The sequence below is a fragment of the Anser brachyrhynchus genome, assembly GCF_964034855.1.
Source record: "Anser brachyrhynchus genome assembly, chromosome: 4".
In the NCBI taxonomy this organism is placed as follows: domain Eukaryota; kingdom Metazoa; phylum Chordata; class Aves; order Anseriformes; family Anatidae; genus Anser; species Anser brachyrhynchus.
This window is the reverse complement of record NC_137698.1, coordinates 61,731,423-61,748,802: the sequence shown is the minus strand read 5'-3', so window position 1 is coordinate 61,748,802 and position 17,380 is coordinate 61,731,423. Positions and strand designations below refer to the sequence as shown.

General features: G+C 36.0%; 1 protein-coding gene across 11 annotated transcripts in view; it reads left to right on the top strand.

The window, feature by feature from the left end:
- Window positions 1–17,380, top strand: part of SLIT2 (slit guidance ligand 2) — a 262,113-nt gene that overhangs the window by 191,568 nt on the left and 53,165 nt on the right. For all 11 annotated transcript variants that reach the window (XM_080589489.1, XM_080589493.1, XM_080589491.1 and 8 more), the window contains 5 exons: window positions 3,418–3,568; window positions 10,616–10,690; window positions 13,747–13,890; window positions 15,799–15,942; window positions 17,086–17,252. In XM_080589489.1, the coding sequence (XP_080445615.1) occupies window positions 3,418–3,568; window positions 10,616–10,690; window positions 13,747–13,890; window positions 15,799–15,942; window positions 17,086–17,252 (681 nt within the window). The remainder of the gene's footprint in view (window positions 1–3,417; window positions 3,569–10,615; window positions 10,691–13,746; window positions 13,891–15,798; window positions 15,943–17,085; window positions 17,253–17,380) is intronic.

Here is a 17,380-nt window from a genome sequence, read left to right as displayed (position 1 = left end):
AAACTGATGCATGTATATTAACAATAGCGAATACCTGTAGCTAGACATAGCTTTCCTTTGTAGATTACTAGTAGTTCTGATTTCTGAATATGAGAGCTTAGCATGCAGCTCCATTTACATTTTGTCTCACAAATTTGCACACAACTTACCAAAATTATACCCTTGCTTAAATTATGTAGAAGATTGCACCTGCTAGTTCATATTTCAATTGACACCTTTACTTACCTTGTACCTTGCCTTTTCTGCCACTACTGTTTTTAAAATGTAGCTCCTGAGCTGCTTTTAAACACAGGAGTCCATACTACTGTCAAAGAGCTAGTACAACTTAAAATAAATTCTACAAATGAAAGTTTTCTTGCCTTGCTTTCATGCTCTACACCGTCTGCAGCTACTGCTTGCTCACTCTCCTTGTGTTTGTGAAATCACAGTGGAACGCTTATAAAAGAAAGCTAATATTCATTAAAGGCATTCTGTGGTGACACATGAGTCACAACTAATCAAAAATGTTTTCCATTAAAGAAAATATTACTTTAGATTTGGGGTGAAACAGTAATTTACACACTGATTAAAGCTACAGAAAGCCTATGATATTTTCAGATTAACTGATGTTGGCCCTAGCTCTTTGAAATATGTTTCTTTATTTATTTTACCTTGCTTGTCAGGTGTGTGCACTGATTTCTTAATTAAAAAAAAATGCACTTGCATTATTTTCCTAACAGATTACAAATAATGTATTGGCAAAATAAACAAGGGCATAATGAATCTATTGATGAATTACAGTATGTGATCTGCAAGCAGGGTTTTCTGCCATAGTTTAATATCCAGACAAATATCTACAATAATTGATTATGACACCAGTGCACTTGTTCTTCCAAGTACTACAGGTATATTGTCATTCTGCAGTGTCTGAAGTACTGATTTATTGATTGGTCTTAGTCCTCGTCTTTTAAACTGCTATGTTTAACAGCTCTTCTCCTAATGCTGTGTGATGAGTTACTTAAATTTGCAGCAATTATGTGAGCTCTCCATGCCTTCATACTAATATGTTGGTTAGAATATGAAGAAAAGACAAACTGAAATACAAAATAAGGCAGCAATTTGTCAGGATTGGCAGCTGCAAAAAATGTGTTTTAAAGCAGCATAAAACAGGGATACAGTTTCTCAAACCTGTAGTTACCACTCAATTTCTTAATGAGTACAACAGCTGTATTCCTGCCACAGAGTGACTTCTACTCAACCTTGCCAGCACAACTTTTGTGTCTGAGTTAGAACTGCTTTCTTGCCAGTAAATGTCTTCACAGCCTGTTTATAATATGGCCACACATGCAGTTTAGGTTTGTTTACGTACACTTAAAAAAATGCTATTCCTGAAAAAATAAATAAATAAATAAAATCATTCTAAAAGTGCAGCTACAGACTTGCTTCTTGAAATACACTTCGTGTGCTTTCTCTTTCCATCAGGTTATCAGGGAGATGCTGCATGAAATTCTTTCAGTTGTTGAAGATCTTATCCCTGAATATTTTAGTTTTTTACTTTGAACTACTAATAGTGATTTATTCTGGACACAGAAGAAAAAAAAAGTATTTGTAGCCTTGCTCATGAGTATTACAAAATGCTAAAAATACTTCTCTATGCTTCAGTAAATACAGTAAAAATATTAACATTTCTTTAAAAAGTCAAGTATATTTTTAATATTTTTAAAAATATGTTATAGTGAGATCTTGCTCTGTAGATACTAGGAATTCCTTATAGAATTTCAGTATATTAATTTGGAAGACTAAATGTTAAACAAGTATTAAATTGTGAATTTAGAAAAGTAGTTTATCTGCTAGCTCATAGAAATATTCCAACTAGCTATATCATATGTGTTACTTAGATATTTGCAAATGCTAGACATAATAATAAATGACAACTGCTTTTTCTACCCTTGAGCTATCTGTTTCTCCCATGTTTCTTTGGTTTATTAAGTATTTTAAGTGGCATAGTGTGTATATATGTTCAAAGAAGAAGAACAGCTTCTAACAAACAGATTTGAAATAATGAAGAATAGTGCATGGGAGACAATTTTCCTCCATGAAATTTGTAATTAACCCCAATTTTTTCTTCATTTTTTAATGCCACTTAAAATTAATTATTTTTTTTCTCTGCTGAAGATGGTACCCCTTAGCAACATCCCCTAATCAAACTAAAGTTAAGTAGGGAACATGAGAGCTTAGTTCATGTTTTTGTCTTAATTGGGATTACTCTGTCTTTCTTTCCTTCTTGGCTATCTTTACTTTTGCAGGAGTTCACCATTTTGGCTGTAAGTAAAGTTCAGTGTCTGAGCTAAATCACAATGTACCTCCCAGCCCTGATGCACCTTCTACTAGTCTCAGTCTTTTCACCTTTGTCCAGGAAGAACCCACAGGTCCTTTCAGCTTCTCTTTGTTTTCTTTGTCACCCACCCTCAGTTCCTTACTGGATGTTTTCTCCTGATCTGTTTAGGATGTTTTCTTTGACTGACTCTGGGAAATGGTGGAGGAAACTTTCAATGTGGTTCTTTTTCTTTCTTTCTTTCTTTCTTTCTTTCTTTTTTTTTTTTTTTTGTACATTAATTTAATCTGTGACAGTAATACTGTTACTGTGGCACTGGACATTCAGTGAAAAGAATGCCATGTCATGTAAGCAAGTATTAAACTTCAAATGCTTCTATAACTTATACCTACTCCTTCCTCTTTTCCCTTGCTCTTATCCTTGGCCTAATGGATGCAGTTTTGATAATGTAGCGAGATTTTCTGTTGTGCTTGATCTAACCATGTGGTTGTGAGGTATGAGTAAAACATGGTTCTGTCAAGCACCATGGAACGTCACGCAGCTTTCTACAGCATGGCATGCTGCTGAGGCTTAAGTCAGGATCACACATTTTTTAAAAATTAAAGCTGAAGATAAGACTTTCAATCTTATGTGTTTGAGATGATGTGGAGGGCTGGGACAATAAAAAAAAATCACAGAGGTTAATGAAGTCCAGTCAACAATACAAATTTGTAACATGAGAAAGAGAAAAGGTGGCATTTATTCTTGATACTGTGAAAGAAAATAAATTCTAAAAGAATCAGTGGCATTTGTGTGATTAGCTATAAACAAGGCTAGATTGGCTGACAACACAATCAGCAGAAAGTACAGCTGTGAAAAGCTCAAGTTATGTTATCCTGTTATGTGAAATTGGTCACGGTTTCTTTTTCCAGCATATCTTAAGCCCCTATACTTAACCCTCTCTTGAAGCCCCTGTGTCTGTTCAGTATCACAAAGTTTATCATATACTTCCCAAGTTGCCCACTCATTATCTGCATTGCAGACATCTTTTCAACCTTCTCACAAGAAACAAATCTCCTACTTTATTGACTCAGTATTTGTATTTTGACTTGACTCTTCCACAGGCACTGAAGATTACAGATCCAAATTAAGTGGAGACTGCTTTGCAGATTTGGCTTGCCCTGAGAAATGTCGCTGTGAAGGGACCACAGTGGACTGCTCCAATCAGAAACTCAACAAAATACCTGATCACATCCCCCAGTACACAGCAGAGTTGTAAGTTGAACCCATAATAAAGCATTATTCGCTTAAGGAAAGGCCATCTAAAATTTTCAAATATGAAACCACAGCTTTACTTTTCTGAATAACAAAAGTTAACCTCTGTGTTGAATTTCAAAGGGCTAGATGTTAATAAAAATGAGTTATGCACCATTTCTGTACCATTAAGCCTTAAAAATTATGATAAGGTAACTATTCTACAGTGCCATTTTCCAGTACACAAACTACCCACTTGGAATTTTTGGAAAGGTGGTGGGATTTATTATGCTTTTTATTTTAACTACAATGTCAAGTAGGACATCCAGCAACCAGGGCTCCGTCTTAAAAAGCACTACCTAAGTGTTAAATAAAACAGAGCTGACTCTTGTTATGCAAAGCTCACATTATGTGTCAGGCAGGAGACCAGAGGAAGATAAACCAGACAAGACAGAGTTGGGTTAAGATGAGATAATAATATAATGAACAGAGATGAGCAGAAAAGATGTCACAGATTATTACTTGCTTAACAAGTGCCATATGGGAATGATCTGTAGGCATTACAACTGAAGCAGTATTCAAGGAGGGATTCAAAGATAAAATTAAGACAGCTTTACAAGCTTTTCCCATGTGCAAAGCACAGTGAAGGGAATGCAGAGAGATGCTTGAAGAATCAACAGAAAGGCAGGAGATGAAAGTGGCCATCACTGGCAGAGCAAAGAAAGGAGGAAATAGCTGTTTTTCTTGTAAGATTTAATGTAAAGAAGAAGGCAGAATGTTAAGGTGCAAAAGATGTACTTTGATTTGATGTAGTAGAGGGGGGGACAGAGATATGGAGACAGAAGTGCTGTGATCAAGTTCTGACCCACAAGGGTGAGAAGAGAAACAGTATGGCAAATATCTTCAAAGACAGTCTGCAGCTAGCATCAAAGCAACTGTACAGCAATGAATAATGAGATCATGGTTAGGGATTTTGAATGTCTGGATGGGAAAAGGAATTTGAAATTGAAATATTGTATAAATAGAGATGGAGATTTTTGTCTGACTGAGCTGGGAGAAGGAGTTGAACTCGGTGATGTTATAATTACAAATCTGAGTGGCAATTCTGATTGTACCTAGAATGATAGCAGATTCAAGAGAAAAAATGGCATATGTGGTAGAACCAAACTGTAGGTTTTGACCACATTTAAGCTGTTGATTTCACTGTAAAGTTCAAAAGAAGACAAAAATACTCATCAAAATTATGTAACATGCTATAATATTTTGACATTTTATTCTTCAATTCAAGAATAAAAGCTGATGAAATGGGTATCAGTTCAGACTGTAGGAGGAGTACATAAAGTAACGGATGTAAAAATTATAGTTACTGAACCAAGAGATGAGAGTTGGAGTTGCTGAAGTGACAGGCATGCATTGTCTTGATTCTTAACAGGATTCCCATTTAATTCTCTCTGCTATGAATAAATAATACCCTTAATTTAGTGTTTTAGTCGTTGATTTTCCTATTCATTTATTTACATGTGGAAGATAAACTTTGGAGTGTTTTCTTTCTATAATTATGATCCATACATATTAAATTCAGAAGAAACAATGAAATCATCAAGCCTCATCTGCTGTATATCTTAAACTCTCTAATTTCAGGCAACAACAACAACAAAAAAATATGTTTGACTAAAAGATAATTCATGTCCGGTTACAGCACTTCTTTCAAAGAAGCATCCAGTCTTGTTTAAAGGTATCAGAGGATAAAAATGTACCATCTCCCTGAGAATGTTACAGAAGTTAATCAACTCCCTTCATCTATGTTAAAATCTTTTAAAATGAAAACATTACTTTCAATTAGAATCTGCCTCTCTTCAATTTCCATCATTGCTCCTTTTATATTTCTTGCTGAAAAAGAGCCCTTTTCTATCCAGTACTTCATCAAAGTAAGATGGTCTTCAACTTTAACAATCACTTCTCAACCTTCTTCTTGATAAGCTCTAGAGATTGTTCTTCAAGTCTTTTGATGCAAGAAAATTTTCAACAGTCTTGAAAGTATTTTAGAGGGGTAGTGAGATTATTTCTGCATTTTTAAACTTCTTCTAAAAATCCAATTACCATAGCTAAAGATATTCTTCTGGTATTTGACTCACTGATGAAACACATCTCTTCCCCTAATTTCCTCTTCTTATTCTTTGTCTTTTATACATTGACTTTGTTGCTCTGCTTGGAACTTCAGTCTAGTTCTAGGGTCACTCTGTGATTTCCAGCTCACTTACTGACATACATGAAAAGAACAGCTAGTTAACCTTTCTTTTCTTTTACTGACCAAATTTGTGAGAAAGATACTTGTGACATTAATGCTTCTCTAACAGTGAGGACAAAGGCTAGACTATTTTCTGCAGGGTATTGTTTAGAGCTGATACTCTTGGAGCTTGGAAACAAAGATCTAAAGCAAGGAAATGTCAAGATTTCATTAGATTTCTCTCGCAAACATTTTTTCTCAAATATATTGTCTGGAGATCTCCAATCTCTGTAGATCTCTAAAGTCCAGGCTTCTTTCCATCCCTTATCCCAGACGGTTTAGAAAGTAACAAGAATCCTGGAACCTCTAAGACAACATGGCTTTCAATCAGTAGAAGATAACATAAGGAACAAAATAAATATTTTCTTAGCCTGATATAAGAAAACATCTTCATTGGCAGCATCAAAATATATGGTATGGAATATGCAATTTAATGGACTAAAGATGACAAACTACTTTTATCTCTGTCATTCTAGAGATGATGTAGTGAAAAATATTGCTCTAGTCTACAGCTCAGGCAAATTTGTGATGCTTCTTTTAAATCTGTTTTTAGAATGTTATCTTGAAAATAATTTCTTCTTTCTGTACTCACATCAAATGGCAAACTTTGGTGTTTCAGCTCAACAAATTGCAAGGAACAACAGGAAAGTTTTCTGAAAAGGAGTTTGAAGGTGGTTTTTTTTTTTCCTCATCACAGTTTCTCCTAGCTGCTTATTTGGCCATATAAACTGGCTAGAGTATTGATTATATAGATTACAACAGTAAAAAAAAACCATATCAAAAAACTGTATCTTCAAACTAGTTTATTGTTAAAAAAAAAAAAGAAAGAAAATAATAATACAGTTCAAGACAGATACTTGACTGTAAAAAGTGAAAAAATGTTTAAACAAGTCAAGTGCTAACCATTTCTATTTTGTTGCTTGCTCATAGTCTTCCAGAAAGCCTGTCTAATCTGCCACTGAAGCATTCGAGATAAAGTACAAGTCTGTAAATGAGTCCCAGAAATAAACTATTTTTCAGTCAGCATACTAATATATGAGAAAACAAGCATTTGATAAATTACTCAAGCCAGAGTCTCCAGAAGAAATTCTAAATAAAAGTAATTTTAGTCCTATATGTTCATTTTTTTAAAAATCATTGTACAATATCTGATGAAACACCAGATCCTAACAAGATAATACTTCATAGTTTTGAAGCCTACAGAATATCAATGCGGTACATAGCCTTCCAAGAATACTTAACTATTGTACCAAAATCTTGTCTATTGTGTTAACAAAACAGTGAAAAGCATCAAATGAAACTGAAAGCCAGAACATTTAGACATCATCATCAAATGCTTTTTTGTTTGCTTTTCTGTTTGGAGAATGGCATTTCAGTACTTTTCTTTGAATAAAACACATACAAGTATTTTTAAGATCATTTTCATGATCTGGTGATTGGCAGGTAGCAACTGTCATTATTACCTTTATCAGTGGAGCAATAGGCTCCAGAAAGAAAGATACCACCACATGTGGTAGTTTTCCAATAATCTGTGATAATTTTGATTCCTGGGTATGCAGTATCACTTACCACAATAATACAATGAAATCTTCTTGCACAAGTATTTAATAATTCCATATCTAAAGCCAGCAATCTCTAGCCATAGAAATGCCATGTGATCCATGTGGTCATTTTTCTGACCACAAACACATAGTTTGTAACTCTTGATGTCCCTTTTTTGTGGATCTGTCCTCAGTGATGATGCACGTATTGTGGTATCACCATAGGCACAAAGTCTGAGAGAAGATATGATTTGTGTTACAGTTTTAACCAAAGACAATACAGTGATTCAACTGATGCTTCTTTTCCATTATAGGAAAGCATAGAGAGACTTCTCAAATACTCAGAATCTTCAATATACATGGGCAATTCTTAAAATTGCTCTCTAATATCAAAAGTAGACTAACACTAGTTTAAATAAAATAAAAATTCAAATCCTAGATATTACATGTGGCAGGACTAATTAGCAGCACAAATTAAGATTGAGGAATAAGTAGGCAGTAGTTCAAGAAAAAAGGCTATTGTGATGTCATCATACATATTAAAGATGACTGAGTGCCACTTGGCACTGCTACGCATTTCATTTGGGGATGTATGTGCAGGAGTGTAGTAAGTTATATGAGGTAATTGTTTTGCAGTACATAACAGTAGTAAAATATTATCTGGAATGCTGTGTTACAGACTTCAGTTTTCACAGTGGATATGGATCACGTGGAAAAAAAATAAAGGAGTTAAAGAAAAAAAGAAGACTTATAAGGGAAAAGCTTGAGAGGTTGGCCCATGTGAACCTCATGAAGTTCAACAAGGCCAAGTGCAAGGACCTGCATCTAGGCCAGGGCAATCCCAAGCACAGATACAGGCTGGGCAGAGAATGGACTGAGAGCAGGCCCGAGGAGAGGGCCCTGGGGGTGTTTGTTGATGAGAAACCAACGTAAGTCAGCAATGTGCACTTGCAGCCCAGAAAGCCAACCATATCCTGGGCAGCATCAAAAGCAGCATGGCCAGCAGGTTGAGGGAGGTGATTCTCCCCCTCTACTCTGTTCTCACAAGTACCCACCTGGAGTGCCATGTTCAGCTCTGGGGACCCCAGCAGAAGAAGGACATGAACCTTTTGGAGTTGAGTCCAGAGGAGGGCCACAAGGATAATCAAGGGGCTGGAGCACCTCTCCTATGAAGGCAGGCTGAGGAAGTTGGGGTTGTTCAGCCTGGAGAAGAGAAGGCTCTGGGGAGACCTTAGAGCAGCCTAGACGGGGCCTACGGGAAAGCTGGGGAGGGACTCTGTCGGGGATTGGAGTGATAGGACAAAGGGGAATGGCTTTAAACTAAAAGAGGGTAGATTCAGATTAGATATTAGGAAGAAATTCTTTACTATGAGAGTGGTGAGGCACTGGAACAGGTTGCCCAGAAAAGCTCTGGATGCCCCATCCCTGGCAGTGTTCAAGGCCAGGTTGGATGGGGCTTTGAGCAACCTGGTCTAGTGGGAGGTGTCCCTGCCCATGGCAGGGGGGCTGGAATTAGATGGTCTTTAACGTGTCCCTTACAACTCAAACCACTCTATGGTCTATGAAAAATGAAAGGATTGAATGCATTTGTGTGAAAGAAACTTTAGGGACAGATATACTAACTTATTTTTAATATGTAAAAGTTTGTTGGAAATAAGAAGAAATTGCCTTTTTCTAGTGGGGTTAGAATCATTTGCAGAAGAGTACAGCAAGGAAGAATTGTTAGAATTAATAGATGTCTTCACAAGCAAGTCATTCTATCAGATGATATAGCACTTGAAAATTATTTGAAAATGTCAGCTTTTATAGAATGTTTGTTGTTTCTGTTTTTTCTGCTGTTCGTTGTTTCACAGAAAAAAAAAAGAGGCAATTTACAATGATGATTTTGCTTTGTTAATTGCTGCTGTGCAAGGATTTATTTGATATGGTCCCAATATCACATTAAGTCATCCAGCTGATTTTCAGAACTGGTAACATTTTTTTAAATTCATATCTGTTGTACTTCAGTATAGTATACAAAAGTTCTATGTATATCCAAAACCGTCTTCCAGTCTTCTCTCAGTTTGGTTCTGTGCCGAAACTATTGTACTGCCATACCTTCAGATTTACAACCTTAATTTCCCTTTTGGCTATCACTGAATGTGAGCAGGAAGGAAGGATGAACAAGCAGCTTTCTCCTGTTTTCTAAGTTGATTTTATTATTATTATTATTATTATTGTTTTAATCTTTTCTTGCAATAAGGTAATTCTGAAAAGCATTCTGGTTTAGGGCTTATGTTAAATTCCATTTCACAGTGATTTTTTTCAGTCATCTCTTTTCCTTCCTATTTAAGATCTCTAAATAACAGCTAGAAAAACATGCTTCCTTAATAAAAAGACTCCATTAAAACATATAGTGTCCAAGACTTATAATTTCCATTTTCTTTTCAAGAGAGGAAATAGAGGACACTGGGTCAGGGCACATATTTTTTGAAATATAGATGGTCCCCTAACCCAGCAGCCACTAAAGGTACACTATACTAGAACAACCTTGATATCTGGGCAGGAAAGATAAAAATCCACATAATCTTTCAGGCTAGTGTCTGTTGCTCGTAGTATAGCCTCTTGTTACAAAGCAACACTTAATGATTTCTTGCACAATTTCTGTGTTCGGTTTAGTGGTCAGAAGATAAACCATGGTCAGAGAAGTGTTTTTAAATTCTTCGGAAGACCTATGCACTGTGTTACAGTCCATATTCCAGAGAAGCAATGAGCATACAGTAATTATTTCCTTCTTGTAAATTGTGTACTTTGAGCACCTCCAGATGTTTGGCAGACCCCACCTGACATCCTTTAAAGAACAGTAAACTAGTCTTCAGTGGCTTATATGTATTTCTTAAATATTTTTATTTATAAATTGCCATGGAACCCTTCCCTAGCTATATTTTTGTTTTTCTGCCCTTAAAAGGAAAATTAAAAACATCTTAGATTTCTCTGCAGTTTTAGTTGTAGGGTACTTTGTGATCTGTTTTTGATTCCATATGTCTTATGTATTTCTAATTTTAACTAATGAGAATGTCTCATTAATGTCATTCATGGGAATTATTGGAATTAGAAATGTCAGTATATACTGAATTGTTCTTTAGCTACCAGTTGAATACCAGCTATTCAGTTAAACCATTCTGAAGAGCTCCCTTAGTGAGGAACATTCTGTACCAATGGCTGAATATTTTTTTCTGAAATTGATGTCATTTCTTGTAGGCGACTCAATAACAATGAATTTTCAGTCCTGGAAGCTACTGGAATCTTTAAGAAGCTTCCTCAACTGCGTAAAATGTAAGTGCAACTTCATTGACCTTGTCTATTCAGATAGCATGTTAACTACCTGCTATGTTTCCTTTGATAGTTTTCATCTCTGAAAGACTCTGTATGGTCTAATCAAAAATCAAGAATGGGTTTAAATGAATCACTGAGGTAGATCAGAGATGTCAGTTCTTCTCTATGGGACTAGACATTCCCAGTAACAACTTCCCATGGTATAGCTCAAGCACGTTCACTGCGTTGTCCAGCCAGCTGGTCTGTTATGCAGCCACAGCAGGGAGCTGAGCATAAGCTGCTCAAAAAAGGTTCTAGTAATCTTTTGTAACTTCCTGTACTACTCCCTAACCAGGCAGTTTTGCCTCTTTCAGCACATTCAAGACATGCGTTTTATTCGGTGCTTCATTAAACTGTCACTAGAAGAGGGGAATATCAAAATTATATGACTGAGAAAAAAAAAAAAAAAGGTTTGATCCATGTAAATCCATGTCCACAGCTGATGTTCCAAGATTTGTTTATAATCTTACCAGTTGCAGATATTATTAACAAGAAACCTATGAAAAGTTTTTCTTTCACTTTAGGTATATGGCAGCCATTCAAGAGCAGATCATTTAGTTACTTAGTGACTCTGTGCTCAATCTTTTCAGGATTAAATCCAAGCATAAATAGTAAATGAAGAAAGGTGTGAGCCAAAACAGATTAATGAAAATGATGCACTGCTTTTTTGAATGTAGTCACCCAGTAACTACCACTTGTAAAAATTCACTCTATGCTACTAGTGACTAAAATTTCAAGAGAAGCCAACTACTAATAAGTAGTAAACTACTTATTAGCCTTATCCACGTCCTGTCTGGCAGATGTCATGATCACAATCAGTTAAATACTTATCGCTGATTTTTGAGGTAGAAGACAAATGATTTAAAAAATTTTGCTTTTGACTTATCCAATTAAGTATACCTTGGCAATTTGGGTCTGCGCTGAGATACTTAGAGAAAGAATGCAGGAATACATGGCTCAGCAGTGTGTTGTACATTAGATACCCAGTTTTCCTCGTTCCTCAAGCATCTCAGAATAGCACTTTTTAGAGCTACAACATGCCTTTGAAATAAATAAAATACTTGAAGTAGCATACAAATACACACACACACGTCAGTTCTCCGTATTTAAGAAAAACAGAGAGAAGAGAATATATTGCCAGAAATTATGTATCAAGCTATAAAGCTAGGTTAATAAACATTTCATATCATCTAAAGCTAGTTTGTCTGCTGCTTTTTAGTTGAGGAGAAGGTGTTAAAGACAAAAGAAAAAAAGTAAAAATATTAATCAGTCTTAGTGCAGCTGTCTGCTGGAACCCCCAAGAGCTTTGAATTGTATAATTGAGGAAGAAAAAAATTGGGAAAATTTTACTGCAAAGTTAACATTTTTAACATTAGTGTTCCATAACTTCCTAATATAGTTATCGATTGTTAAAACATTCTTCAATTTAGAGACTGGTTAAGCTTGACTGGAAAGCAGTGAGATGGCGATGTTACAGAGGCTATAGCATGAGTGAATTCTGTATTTGCGTGGAGCTCGTATTTCTTCTGGAGGTTCAAATATGTGCAAAGGTCGTTCTGCACAAATGACACTGAAAAATTGAGGCCTAAATGTTTAATTGATTTGATGGTTCGTCAGCAATAAAGCACGTGTATGCACTGCATCATTGATTAGTTATGCAACGTTAATCCTTAAAATATCACTTTAAATGTCCCTTAAAATGTGAAGTAGGTGAAGTAACATCCATGCTATGCCAAGAACAAGTAAGATTTTAGGAAACTAAGGGTTTGACATGCACAAGTCAGTTGAGATGAGAAATAATGTATTTTTTGCTTCCAGTCTTGTGCAGCACCTTACAGGAGACTGAACACTGTGAAACTAAATGACAGTGATGATCATATTCTTCATCACAGGCAAGGTGTATGTAAAATTACAGCTAGTCAGCACTCAGACAAAGCCACAGCTCCTTCTTTTCCATGTCTCAGATAATGGCACCCATTCATACTGGCAAGCATGAGACTTTTTATTCTAATAAATGTTTCTTGATGTGAACAATTAAAATGCTGTTCAAAAAGGAGCATCAAATAATGTTTGTTTTTCTTCCCAACATCATTAATTAGATTAAGTAAAAAGTTTTTAGCTTCACTGTATTTTAGATTTCTCAGAACATTCTTAAGAGCTTTGTAAAAATCCCTGGTGTATTATAACACTGTTTAGTGTGTAGATACGTTCTTAACTGTTCTTAACAAGATATAAGTATAAATAGATTTACTTGGAAAAGAAAAAAAAAAAAAAAGGAGGCAAGAATACAATTAAAAGTCTTTAAGAAAATGTGTGTTGTTGAGTGTGCATGCTTATGGTATATATGGTACACATACTTTCCATTTGGGATGTAATTTCCATATTTAAACTAAAACCCACAAACACTAAATATTTTGGCAGTATTATAGGACATTTTCCCACATTTTTGATCTGCTTTGCATGCAAATTGCAGATAAATGAACTCTTGCTTATAAACCCTTCTTTTTTTACTAATGTCAGAAATGATTAACATTTCATTTACTGTTTACATTCACACATTTCATTTACATATGTTGCTGTTTATACTGTTTTCTTGTGTCTACTGAGATGAAATAAAGAAATCAGAGTAGTTAGTTGTGCTAGTACTCATACAGTACTGCTTTGTTATTCATTTGTCTAATAATGCTACAAGGATTGGAGACAAAATATATATATATATATACATTTGTTGACAAGATTCAGATTTTTTTTATGAAAATATGTTTTTGTGTGGCAGCAGCATGTACTCGGTAATTGCAAACAATTTCCAAATTTTGCTTTAAAAATCTTCACTTCTGTAGTTTAGCAAGGCATTGACTTTTGCTTTTTCTTGTTCAAAGTTAAACAATATATTTGTTGCTTTTACTCAGTAGCTCAATTATCTTGAAATCTATGCAGCCTGCAACATTTAACAGTCCATTTACGGTATGTAAAAACAAACAAACATGCTTTTCTCTGCTTCTGTTACTGTGTAATAGAAACCTGAGCAATAACAAGATTACAGATATCGAAGAAGGAGCATTTGATGGAGCCTCTGGTGTGAATGAACTATTGCTCACTAGCAATCGCTTGGAAAGTGTTCGAGACAAAATGTTCAAAGGACTGGAAAGTCTTAAAACACTGTAAGTGTAATTGTTTGAGTGTCCTTATCCTTCCTTTCTGCCAGGTATTTTTTTAAGTAATACTCTATCTGTCCTGAAAACTTTGATTTTGGATTAGCTATAGTCAAGCATATCTTAGTTTTTGTTCCTATTTTACACAAAGCTTATAATAGAGAGTATAAGCATTCATTAATTATTAATTATTGATATAGCGTAGCTGAAGTTCTCATTGTGGTTATTAGACTACAAAGATTATGTGTCTTCTTAAATGAGGAAGCAGTTGAGAATGGGTAAATATACAACTGTAGAAACGGAAATGGGAATAATCATCTGCTTGAAACTAACAGAATTTTGCATGGAAATTATACATTTTACGTAATGGACTCTGATTCAATCCAGCTCAACCATTATTGGATATTTTGCTAGAGGAAAAAATGATTCTGGTGGATATTGAAATATGGGAAATGATTCTCTCCTAACTAATTTTAATGTAATTTCAACAGTGAAGAGAAGAGTAAAAGCACTGTAGCTTGAACTCATTTCATTCTTTCCATGAAGGCAGTTTAGCTCTTTCCATTCAATATATATATATATATATATTAAAAAAAATGTTTATACTATTCACAGCTTCTTGGCCTTCTTCAGGAGTCAGTCCTTCTGATCAGCAGACCAGAGCCAAGACGGTCTTTGGGGCTTCAGCTGTCCAAAGAAATTAGGCATTCTTAATAAATCAGACCTCTCATTTCTAACTTCTCATTTAAAGCTGCTAAAATTGTATCAAGCAGTTAGACAGGAGTGTGGGAAAAAAATATTCATTTGTTGAAGGACAGGTAGAAAAACAGTAACCTTTAAAGCTCCTGTGGTTTACTAACAGATGCATGAGATTTTAAAATAGGTGTTTCTTGCTTAATGTTCTGAAATTTTTATTAAGTAGTAGAGTCATGCTAAGAAGGAATCTGGGTAGCCTAATTTCATTCATTTGAAAGACTTGAGAATGTAGTGGAAGTGCTTTCTATCTTTTATCCTAAGAAAATTCAGGTCAGAAGGGACCATGGGAGGTCAGCCTTCTTCTCAATATAAATAGCAGTTCTGGACTCATTTAAGCTCAGGAACATGAAGTGGGAAGTAGGGACTGCTACGTGTATCTGATTTGGAGAATTTTAGTCAGTTTAATTTTATTGTCAATTACTGATTCTGTTATTAGAAAAAAAAAAATAACACTTGGGGAAATCACCTCTTGCCTCTGTGAAACCCACTCACCTTTTTGTTCCCCAGTGCCCTCCAACACGCTACACTCAGTTCCCTTGGTGTCACTGTGGTTCCTCGAGCAGTAGCAGTCCTTCCAGTAGCACCTCTTGGCCTCTGCTCGGGCAGCGGTTCAGCTCCAGCCCCTGCTCAGACCACCACTTTGGCTTGAGCCCCTGCCTGGGGAGCTGCTCCTTTGGCTACGGCTCCCATCCAGCAGCTGCTCGGCTCCTCTCCCTCCTCCTGCTCAGGGTGGTCCCTACTTTCCATCTCTTCTCTACTCCTGCACTGGCCTTGCTGCTCCTTTTTGCCCCTACATTTGCTGCTCTTTCTTAAATTCAGAGGTGCTCTAGACTCATTTGATGGGTTAAGAGGCACCACAAATTCCTCTGAATGGTCTGGTTTCGGCATGCAGGGCCCTTGCAGTGGTGGCTGGGGCTAGCCATGGGGCAGCCCCAGGCCTCTCCTCACAGAGGCCATCTCTTCACATTTATACCTAGTAGAAATGAAGCATTTGCAGGTACAGTTTTTTAATGCTAACTTCTTTGATTGCCAAAGTGCACAGAGGAAATGTCAGCTAGCCCATGTTGTTTATATTTCAGTAATAGAGCAGTAATAACACAAAATATTATTGAGCGCTTTGTCCGTCCCTAAGCTGAGAAATGCTGAGCCTTATTTTCTCAGGATGCTGAGGAGCAATCGTGTGAGCTGTGTGGGGAACGACAGTTTCACAGGCCTGAGCTCCGTCCGCCTGCTCTCACTGTACGATAACCAGATCACCACCGTGGCACCGGGCTCCTTCGACACCCTGCATTCACTCTCTACGTTGTAAGTCACATTCATCTTTTACCAAACACAGATTTAAACCTCTATCAATATTTTGGGGCACTTGTACTAATATTTTACCATATAGTTTCATGGTAGGAGCTGATGTCAAGGGAAAATTATGAGTTCCATAATCAGACTTTTCAGAAAAAAGTTGTTTCTGGACCATCAAGAAAAGTATGTTTTCCTGGTGGCCTTTGACACAGCTCTAGACTGGTTTCCAGAAGTGCCTGAGCAAGCATGAAAAATGTCCTGCTATCCACGCTCACAGAAGCCCACTAATTTGAACCAGCATAGAAACCCACATTTGGGCACCCCTCACGCCAACTGCAGATGATCTAATCACCTTGTTGTCTTTCCTTTTGCACTCTGCAGTCTGATCATTATTTTAAATTCAGTGGGACTACTAAAGATATTAATTCATACCTGTTTTATAATAAAGCTTCAGTCTCATTTTCAAAAAAAAAAAAGTGTACCTTTTTATTTAAATGCAGTGCAATTTAAGGGAAGGGAAAATGGGGTGAGAAACTGCCAGTCAGTTTACTGAAGAAATGCTTTCTGTAGGTAGCATCATTCAGGAAAGTACTTAATCCCCTTTTTACATAAAAAGTGACACTTTGCGCCAAGTGACTAATTTGTGCATATTAAGGATGGCATGTTTATAAATAATGGAATTGTCAATATATTTATGCTGAAGTAAGAAGATGCCAAAAGTACTGAGACTTCTAGAAGTAAATTCATTTTTATAACTGGCATGTAATCAACATAGCTGTCACTTTAGATAGGAAACTTATTCTCTGGAGCAAATAAAAGATGGAAATCTTGAGATGACAAATTAATGGAATAGCTGTTGTCACGTTAAAGCTAATAATGTAAAGTAATCAGACTTCATCTCTATACGAAATTATTGCATTATCAGTACAGAGTGGCTTGACAACAAGTCAAGTCTTTGACAGTTTTAAATTATTTCTAAATGAGCTATATCAAGATTCACTACACAGAGCCTAAATTACAGTTTTCATCTATGGTTTGTACATACTATTGTTTGAAGAACTGTATTTAAGCTCAGGTTTTTGAAAATAGAAATAGCATACTTAGAATGAAAAAAAATCTGTCATCAGAAGTGAACTTTCATGTGGTTCTCAGAAACCTCTTGGCCAATCCCTTCAACTGCAACTGCCATCTAGCGTGGCTTGGAGATTGGCTAAGGAAGAAACGCATTGTGACAGGAAATCCTCGCTGTCAAAAGCCTTACTTCCTCAAAGAGATTCCTATCCAGGATGTGGCAATTCAGGATTTCACATGTGATGATGGTAAGAAATTTAATAGTTAAAATTTTATAACTTCAGCTTTTGTATGGATAGTTTCATGATTCCTGTAGATCCCAAAGCAATATTCTTTGAAGTGACAACTGGTATTCTTTAAATCACTTCATCATTGT